General features: G+C 41.5%; 1 protein-coding gene across 1 annotated transcript; it reads left to right on the top strand.

Moving 5' to 3' along the window:
• Window positions 1-372: 372 nt before the first annotated feature.
• Window positions 373-6,309, top strand: taf5l (TAF5-like RNA polymerase II, p300/CBP-associated factor (PCAF)-associated factor). The gene is made up of 5 exons (XM_050045071.1): window positions 373-574; window positions 2,577-2,718; window positions 2,896-3,000; window positions 3,127-3,887; window positions 5,171-6,309. Exons 2-5 carry the CDS (start codon window positions 2,580-2,582, stop codon window positions 5,966-5,968), a joined length of 1,803 nt encoding a protein of 600 aa, XP_049901028.1. The 5' UTR covers window positions 373-574; window positions 2,577-2,579; the 3' UTR covers window positions 5,969-6,309.
• The last annotated feature ends 4,020 nt before the right edge of the window (window positions 6,310-10,329 follow it).

Below are 10,329 nucleotides of genomic sequence, written 5' to 3'. Positions count from 1 at the left end.
TATCACCTTGTAATTTGCTTATTTAAAACACTGAAACATATGCAAATAGGCGGAAAATCTGAGCTTTATTTAATTATTTTTAAAGAAGAGACTTTTACACATGCTTACATTAAAAAAAAAGATGGTTTCAAGATATTTTTGGTGTATTGTCATAAATTCTAGTTTTTATTTTTTTCATCGACAGCCGAACGACAGAAATCACTACGAACTACTCCTAAAAGTTGAGATTTAATTAAAATGACCTGCTGTTTGGTGAATTAAGGCTCCTGGCGCTTGTTTACCGTATTTTTTAAATGAAGTTTGGTTTAGTTGAATTAGCCGCGCACGTAGAGACCAATCCAGACGTAAGTAGTGGATCGTCGATGTAATGAGGCCAAGCCAGGATGACGAGTAGATTAACGATAGCTGATGGAGGATTGTTGTTACAGTCTGTGAAGATGACCGGGGGCGGAAAACCCACGATGGAGCGGCAACGACATCCAGCAGCGTAGTTTGAACCGAGGACCGAGTTGCGTTAAAACCTCACCATCTTATACAAAGTAACTGAGCACGGGGAGGAACAGCACGATATGCAGTGAGTATCGATTTCCAATCGGTTGTGCTTCGGAATCGGATCAATCCCGCTAAAAGTTTGGAGCCGCCAGGCCCGCTGCTACTAGCGCTAAGTTAGCCGGTTAGCTCACTCCAGGCATCCTCCTGTAATGTGGACTGCAGGCGGGTTTTAGACCGGATTAACGCGCTCATAATGCCTCGTTTCAGGCTTCCACAATCCTTTCAGCCTAACTCGCATATTTAGACTGTCAACAAGGGTGTAATAAATGTTTAACGCCTTAGTAAACACACTAGCTCGCCTCTTTGCTAGCTAATTAGCTATAGGGAAGATGCTGTGCTCAGGAGGGTCAATATTGTCATGGAGATGATTAATCGGATTTAAGACACTGTAAAAGGATATGCACTCCGTTTTTTGCATATTTTATTTTAGCTTTTAAACATATACAAAGCACACAGTCATAAATTGACAGTGAACAAACACCAACTCTACATTACGAAGGTTACAAAAATAAATTAATAGACAGTAAAATGAATTAAATGCAAATAAAAATGTAATTATTGAATACCACACTACAAAAATGGGAGTTGGGGGCTTGAGAGCTAGGGTAGTATTGTCTACAACTGCATGGTCTCTTACAATGTTAGTGTGGTGAAAATAGACAGAACATGCAGACAGTCATTAAGTCATATGGGATGGGAAATTTTCCATATAAATAATTAAAGGTCGCCATACTTTATAGATGGAGTGTATCTTATTATTTAGAGAGTAAGTTATTTTCTGTAGAGGTGTGCAACAGTTCACTTCTGAGAGCCAATGATGGGAGATCTGACTCATTGCAATACTTTTTTTGCCAATAGCCAGTAGGGTTTTTGTAAGCTTAGTGGAATGGCTATGTCTGATATTAGAATTTAAGAGGCTGCCCAAAAAGCATACTTCCAGATCCACTGGGAAAGTGACTTCATGGATTTGTGGATAGGGCATCACAGATCCCCTGCCGAGGGCCTTGTAGTGTACTACACTGCCAGGTGGAATGAAGCAAAGTGCTCTCAGCTAGACCACATCTAAGGAAAGGGGTGAGAAATTGGGCTTGAACCCATGAAGCTTGGAAGGGGTGAGATAAGTCTGATGAAGAAAATTGAACTGAATTAATCCGTATCTTGAGTTTGGAAAACACCATTTTAAATGGTTTGCTGTCTCTGGTGATGTTTGTGTTTGACAGACTGAGTGTGAGAGGGATGTGCAGGTGTGTGACACAGTGGTGGAATAAGTACTCAGATCTTTTTTTTACTGGAGTAAAAGTAGTAATACCACAGAAGGGATGCACAATATTGGATTTTTTGACTATATACCGCTATTAAACAACTCTTTTAGCCAATAACAAGTGTCGATACATCCATTTTTCCCCCACCTACTTTAAGTGATCATCAGCTGTCATATTATGCATGTATACTCTTTGTACTCTCTGTATTTCGACACGCAGACTGGAGGAGTCTGGGATCGAACTGCTGATCTACCTTTTAGTGGATGACCCACTCTACCTCTGAGCCACAGTCGCTCCATTTTCAAAAACAAATATTATAAATGAATATTGTCTATCACATTACGAGCAAAAAAAATACATAAATTCTGCAGATTTTCATTTTGGATCACAGCTGAAAACAATTACAAAATCCATTGTTTCCGTTTGGACCTGTCGATGAGTTGTAAAGCACTGACAGACACTGACATGAACTGATTAAATGTGTTATTTTTTAATGACCTTACCTGTATGTTTAACTAACTGCTTGTCTATTTTTTATTATGTTTGTGACCTGTGATCGGTGGGCCAAAGGCAAATTTCCACCCTGGTGGACAATAAAGATCTGTTCAGCTCTGTCCAGTAACAACAGTATTTTTAATCAACCTCAATACTCAAGTAAAGTACAAATACCTCAAAACTGTAGTTATGTACAATACTTGAGTAAATGTACTAAGTTACATTCCACCACTGGTCTGGTGATGCTTTTTTTTGTTTCATTTTCAGGTCATGAAGCGTGTTCGCACTGAGCAGATCCAGTATACCGTGGCTCAGTACCTGAAGCGGAGGCAGTATGTGGACACTGATGGCTCCCTGAAAGGAGCCAAGCTCTTCCAGTCAGCAGAGGAGATGGCGGCCAGCCTCACAGGTGAGCCAGCTGCGAAGATGAAAATGATGGTGGCATTTGTCTCTCATGCCACATTTATTTGACAGCTACAATCACTATGATTTTACATACAGCACATATGATCAGTTTATACATATTTTATCTACACTTGGGGATGATGGTATTGATACTTTCTCTTCTACCTCTTTATCTGAGCAGTGCAGACTGAGTCAGGGTGTGCCAACATCGTCTCTGCTGCGCCCTGTCAATCTGACCCACAGCAGTACGAGACTCAGTACTCCAGGCTGCGCTCCTTTCTGTCAGGTATCACATCCACACTCTTGCTGCACATTCTGCAGTATGTTGTTTTAGCAATCAAACTTTTGGATGCTGTGTGACCTTGTTTTAAACTACAAAGCCCTCAAAGACCTTTTATCTCCCTTAAATCAGAAACAGAAATATCCTGGGCGAAGGAGGTGAGCAGCATCCTCTACCCGCTCTTTGTCTACCTCCACCTAGACATGGTGCACTGTGGCCTGAAGGGGGCAGTAGATGGTTTTTACAGTCGTTTCCACAGTGCCTTTCTTCAGGACAGCGAGCAGCGCGCCATCATAGAGCAGCTCCGCCATGTTCTCACCACTCAGGACGTTGCAGCCAACCCCAAGCTGAGTGCTTTCCTGGAGCACAAGTACGTGGTGCACCTGACCGAGCCGGCCTACAGCTACCTGCTGCGCTACCTGCAGAGTGAGGACAACAGCGCCCTCTGCAGGGCCTTTAGCACACACCTGCAGGTGGAGGTCACTGCCTCGAGACGCACAGACTACCAGCTATATGGAGCTGTTGGCGGGGCGACCACAGCCCCAAACTCCACCTCCTCCTGGGCAGGAGTGGATGGGGCAGATGGTGGGGAGGGGGTGGAGGTCCCTGCAGGGATTCCACAAAGTGAGGCGGCCCTGGATGCTCTGCAGGACTGCATCAAGAAAGTCCGTGAGGGCCCCCCCACGCTCACCACCGTGTGTTTCTACGCCTTCCACCACACGGAGCAGATGTTAAACACCGCAGAGGTGTCGGCTGACAGCCGGCTGCTGGCCGCCGGTTTCGACAGCTCCACGGTGAAACTGTGGAGCCTCCGAGCCAGAAAGCTGAAGGCCAAACCGCATCAGGCTGACGTGTCGCTCATCCGCCTGGCCTGTGACGTACTGGAGGAGGAAGTGAGTAAACTGATGGGGTTGGGCTGCAACCAATGATTATTATTAGATCTTTATCTGTTTTTTAACTATCACAAAATGTAAATTAATATTCATCACAAGTTTGCAGGGCCTGGAGCGTTGTCTTCAAATCTCCAGTTTACTGGTCCAGAGTATCTGTTCAAAACTAAAGATATTAAATTGACGGTGATGTAACACAGCAAAAAGCAGCAAATCATCCACAGAGGCCTGACTGACAGATGTTTTAAATTTTTCATTGCTACTGTAAAATTACTGGAGATTACATTAATAAATTAGGTGAATAACTGTTTCAACACACTTGATTGTAGGTGCGGTTCATGATTTTTACAATTATTTGTTAATTCTAGGGTTTTAATTATTTAAATTTTGAGACTAAAGCGATATCATAACTCTGCCCTTTTAGTTTGATCATTAGCAATGTGATCATTAAATATATGAGATTTTAAATAAAGAGACACAGAAATCATCCTCGGTTTTTATGCAATTAGTCGATCACTTAATTCATTTTAAGTAAATTAGTCTGCAACAATTTTGATATTTGATTAACTGCATCGAGTCATCATTTATGAAAAATGCCAAAATTCTCTGGTTTCAGCTTTTTCAGTCCAAATATTTCATTTTATTTTATTTATCGATTTATTTTTTAACCTGATATTTTGGACATTTGGTTGAAAAAATAACATTTCAGGATGTATTTTTTGCTCTCTAGGAAACTTTGTTGTTTCTGACATTTAATTAGCAAATCAATAAATTTAGAAAATAATAAACAGATTAATTGATAATAAATAGAACTGATAGTTGCAATCTTACATTTATGTTTTTAATTAATTAATTTTTGATTTCAGTGTCCATCTTTTGTAGGATACAAGACATTTTTATTTTACTCTGGTCTTGCATATACAAAACAAAACAGGTGGAAAAAGAAAGAAACATAAACAAACAAAAAACAACAACATCCCAAATGAACTGTTCACAAAAGGAGCTTTTTTTTCTCTTGTCCTAGACTTTCTCCAGATAACTGGTGTGTATATATATGTTTTAAATGTGAGCAGATGTCTCAGTATTTGTGCATCTTCCATATTCACCAATCTATTATCTACTATTTATGTATTTTTTATCTGTAACTAAAATCTGTAATTGATTAAATTGACTCCTTTTGTTTTCTCACATAATTTGAACGCCCTCAAACTTTTTCAAAAGACAAACAATTACCTACTTTAGACGTAAAAGACGAGTAATGTCTGGTGTCACTTGTTCCTCCTCAGGTGGATGAAGAGGACAGCTGCGGCAGTGAGATAAAGACACTGCGAGGTCACAGCGGCCCCGTGTTTCGAACCGCCTTCCTGACAGACAGTTCCGGCCTGCTCTCCTGCTCTGAGGACACAACCATCCGCTACTGGGACCTGGGTAGCTTCACCAACACGGCGCTCTACCAGGGCCACGTCTACCCGGTGTGGGATGTGGACGTCAGCCCCTGCAGCCTTTACTTCGCCAGCGGCTCCCATGACCGGACTGCTCGCCTCTGGACGTTCTCCCGCACCTACCCGCTGCGACTTTACGCCGGACACCTTTCTGATGTTGACTGTGTCAAATTCCACCCAAACTCCAACTACCTGGCCACCGGCTCCACAGACAAGACTGTCCGGCTGTGGAGCACCCAGCAGGGGGCGTCTGTTCGCCTCTTCACTGGCCACCGTGGCCCCGTGCTGTCACTCGCTTTCTCACCTAATGGGAAGTACTTGGCGTCCGCCGGTGAGGATCAAAGGGTGAAGCTGTGGGACTTGGCATCAGGGACGTTATTCAAAGACCTGCGGGGACACACGGACAGCGTCACCAGCCTGTCTTTCAGCCCGGACAGCAGCCTGGTGGCGTCATCGTCTATAGACAACTCAGTGCGGGTGTGGGACATTCGGAACTCCCACGGCGGGACGCCAGCTGACGGCTCATCTAGCGAACTGGTGGGAATGTACACTGGAAACACCAGCAATGTGCTGAACGTCCAGTTCATGGCCTGCAACCTGCTGCTGGTGACGGGGACTGCACAGGAGAAAGCAGAACAGTAGCCACAGCTGTCTTTTTTGTTTTTCGTTGTTGATGTTTCAGAGAAAAGCTTGAATTTCTCCAGATGTTTGTTTGAAGGTGTGGTCACCAGATGTGTTCTCTGAGTCATCCAATGATGAGAGGTTAAACGCCACCACCTGCACAGGGTGCTTTTTGTCCTTATTAGTTCTTTGCATAGAAATGAAGCAAGGTCAGATATCTTTATTTGTAATCCACAAGTCTCATCCTTCCAAAACTGCCTTAGATATTCATCTATAGATAAATTATAATTTGTCTGGGTGGTATTTTGTAATTATGAGAGTGTCCTCAAGAGATGTCAGTATTAAATATCTCTCAGTGTAAAGTCCTGGGTCCCTTGCTGTCATGCACAAGTTTTAAGATCTATAAAAGCAGCATATTAAATGTGACTGTTGGAAAATATTGTTCCAGCTGAATTCAAATAATAATAAAAAATAGTTTTACTCAAATAGGAGATGAAACTGTTTATATTCTGAACTCAGAGAATACTGAAACAAAAGTTACATGGTTTTGTTGCACCAATGAGTATTACGGTAAAAACTGTCCAGGTGCACAGAACATATTCCACTAATGTTCCTGTTTACATGCAGCTGTGCACACTCGGATTAACGTGCCCTAACAGCTGGAGGCGCGTCTCATTTTGCTTCTCTGCATCAAAATAGGATTTTTTTCAAAGTTTCCTACCAGTGGTGGACTTGTTTGACCACACAAACACAGCCTCCCTCTTTCATTCCTTTAACCAGCTTCTTGGAAAAGTCGCTGTTGTGATATTTGTGCAAAAACCTGTTCATATCCCAGTCTTTCATGATGTTTAAAAGCAGGTGTGTTTCTCCTTCTGACCAGAAATGTGGGCTTTTCTTTTGGGCATGCATCTCTACCGACAGTCTTCAATCTGCTGGTATTAATCAGGAAATGGCAAATGTGGAAAAAGGCTTACTTCTAAATATCCAAACAGAATATGCTCTTTACATGACCAGCATCAAATACAGAATATTTTTTGGAATAATAGTGGAATACTAATGTGCACGTAAACATATTCAATATGATTTTGAATGACTGCTAGAACAGAACCAGGAAGTTCTGGTTTCACTTTAGCTCTCTATTAAAGTGAAACTTTTGTGTTCTCCAACCTGGACTCCATTTTCCAATGTTTTTGTGGCCAAATGACTAATGGCAACAACTATTTTCCAAACTGGTCCAGTACTGAAATAGGGCGCGCTGCAGCCAGCAGTTGAAATGGAAACACCTGGGGAATTTGGCACTGTCAGTGTACGTCCACCAGAAGCGCTTGTTTTTGCCACTAACGGGTTCAGATTGTTCTATAAGTGTTGACAACATTATGGAAAAGACCCCTCAAGAAATTAAAGTTTTTCTGTACCTTTCGTTGGTCTGTTATTGTGACAAAGTCTCGCTCAAGGACAAGTCTCGAGAGAGGTGACTTGTCGGAGGAAAAACAATGGTGGAAACATTAGTGAGATTCAGAGAGAGGAGTGCAGGGAAGAGTTTGTTGTGTTGGAGAACAGAAAGTGTTATCTGAAAGATTTTCAGTGTCGTGGCTGAATATTTAGCTGATTCAACAATGTGGAAAAGATTTCAGATAGGGATGCACGATGTTAGATTTTTCACCGATATCCGATATGCCACTTTTTTCCCACTTAATTTTACGGATCATCAAGTCTCTTCTGTAGTGGAATTAACATCATATAATGTATGCTTACTCTTACCGTGACGGCCCATCAGTAGATAAAGACATGAAATACAATACTTTTCAATGTATGCTTTATTCATTCATTGTGCAAATTAAGAAAAAGCTTGTTAGCCGATCTGATGGTTCATTTTAAAGCCGATTTTAGTCGATACCGATGACATACAGATATTATAGTGCATCCCTAATTTCAGAACAAGACTTCTCCTTGAGCGAGACTTTGTTACATACAATAACAAACAGACCGGATTAAGCAAACAATAAAGAAAAAGGTTTAATTTCTCTGCAGGGTCTTTTCCTAAATTTACACTTAAAATAACAATCTGAGCTTGTCAGTGGTAAAAATGTCAACGTTTCACAGCTGCTGTCTGCAGCACTCTGGACCAGTTTGTTGTCTCCGTTGGTCACAAAATGTGGTCCAGGTTGAAAACTACCAAAGTTACACTTTAAGGTTAAGTAACCAGTCCTAGCTCTGGATTTATCTGACTCTGGGTAAGGCGGCAAAGAAGAATATTTCCAAAAATGTGGGATTATTCTTTTAAAGTTGTCCTCATGTTTTCCCTGCCTGAACCCCCATACAACTCTAAATCAGCTCTCTGTTGTTAGAAACATTTAAATCTGGAGGAAGCAAACTTTCAGAAATGAAGAAACGGAGTTCAGAGGCTGTATTTTGAGATTTCAAAGGGTCTCTGAGGTCGAATATGAAGGCTAATGAGTGATAATGTGAACTTTAAAGCACCAGAACAGGTGGTGGTTGTTTCTTCTCTCTTGGTTTGTCTCTGACCCGCTGTAGGTTTTGAGTAGCCTTGTTGCACTTGAGCCTTGTTGAGGACATTTCTAGGAATCAAAGGCTGTATTTGTCACACTATTCTGCAGGTGGCATGAACTGTGCAATGTTAAGAAAGTGTAAATACTTTGTATTTTTGTAATATTTCGGCTGCCAAGAGTCGCTTCCAGGTTGTGCTTGACGAGGGCTAAAAAGAAAAATACTTATAGAGACTGATTTCATATGTCTGGAATAAGTTTTAATGCATTCAATGTTTTTTTATAGTCGTTTTGAATATTTCTTTGATAAATTCAGCCTGGAAGTCGTCCTTTATGTTTGTCGGTAAACTTGTGTTCCCTCCTGTAGCCCAAAAATAAATAACAGAATTTATTTGAGCTAATGTTTCGCTCAGCTTCTTTTCTTTTGTCTTTTTCTTTTCTTTTTCGTGCAGGTGAGGGTCTGTTTTGTTATGCCAAGCCTTGTTTTGTGATTCAGCTTCATATGCATATTAAACACCCCGATACTGATGTCGTTAAACCTGATGCACTGGACTGCATCTTCAAACAGGCCTGGGCAGACAGCAAGACTCTACATGTGGCTCAGCTGGTTCTAAAAATAAATTAATCCTTTTGAGTTCGTTTGACAAACTAAATTCCACATGATTAAAATGATCAGAGAGGACTGCCAACCTTTAAATAAATACTTAATGTCATCGCCTGCTGGAGAGATGATGTTTGAGCAGGATGTGGAACATGTGGACAGACGGGAGGGAACAGCTGAAAGAGATCATGTATGACAAAACAAACAAACACTGCAAAGTTATGCTCCACGCAAGAATCAAACAAGCAATCCTTTGCCTGTAATTTTCCATTAAAGGTTTCTGTTATTGATTCTACCTGTACTGATATAACTGGGGTGGAGAAAATGATAGAAACACCTGTCAGTGTAACACAATACAATTCAACATCCTAAAAATGTCCCATGTCAGTGTTTTCCCATTGTGTCTGATGTTTTTGAATTAATATTACTGTTGCATTAATGTGTATGTTGCATTTTACCGCTGTAGATGTTTAAGGTTGTGCTCCTTTATATACTGTTGGGTAGTTTAATCTACAGCAGTGCATCATATTCTATAAGATCATCATATGTTGGCAGCATTGCTGTCCTGTGAGAACTATGTACATCATAATCAAATAATATACATTATTCTGAAATGAGTCATTCTGCATAATGAGCACTTTTACTTTTTGTATATGGAGCTTAATACTTCCTCCACCTCTGCCATCTACCGCCCCCTTCAGGCCACAGTGCGTCACGTCCAGGTGGAGGTAGTTTAAGAGCAGGTAGAGCAGGGACACTCAACTCGCTTTGCCTCTGGGCCACTTTTACAAAATGACAGGAGTCCAGGGGCCGGTTAATAAACAAACATTAACAGTATATATAATGACTGAATCACCTGTTTTTAACCTTTCTATGTTTGCTCTCCTCACTCTTCTTTGCCAAGAGGCAAATCCAGTCGCAGCAGCACTGCACAGGTCAGGTGTACACAAGAGGCATTTTTAAAATGTGAGGTTGGGGTCTTGGGGATCCTCCCTGGCACTTTTTTTTTTTTTGATTAACAAGCTTTACACTGATCAGTCAAAACATTAAAACCACTGACAGGTGAAGTGAATAACATTGATCATCTTGTTACACTGCAGTGTTCTGCTGGGAAACCTTTGGTCCTGGCATACATGCAGATGTTACTTGATGCCCTCCACCCACCCCAACACTGTTGCAGACCAAGTAAACTCTCTCATGGCAACAACACTTGTCTATGGTAGTGCCCTCCCCCCCCCCCCCCCCCCCCCCCATCACAAAATAACACCCACAAA

Source organism: Epinephelus moara, chromosome 5, assembly GCF_006386435.1.
Source record: "Epinephelus moara isolate mb chromosome 5, YSFRI_EMoa_1.0, whole genome shotgun sequence".
In the NCBI taxonomy this organism is placed as follows: domain Eukaryota; kingdom Metazoa; phylum Chordata; class Actinopteri; order Perciformes; family Serranidae; genus Epinephelus; species Epinephelus moara.
The sequence above is the reverse complement of the archived record's forward strand: the minus strand, read 5'-3'. Positions and strand labels throughout refer to the sequence as shown.

What these genes read in the sequence shown, in the direction of transcription:
- taf5l (XM_050045071.1), top strand. Translation starts at nt 2,580, where the DNA reads ATGAAGCGTGTTCGCACTGAGCAGATCCAGTATACCGTGGCTCAGTAC. An exon ending in GATGGCGGCCAGCCTCACAG is followed by an intron (nt 2,719 to 2,895) that starts GTGAGCCAGCTG and finishes TTATCTGAGCAG; the next exon opens with TGCAGACTGAGTCAGGGTGT. An exon ending in GTGACGTACTGGAGGAGGAA is followed by an intron (nt 3,888 to 5,170) that starts GTGAGTAAACTG and finishes GTTCCTCCTCAG; the next exon opens with GTGGATGAAGAGGACAGCTG.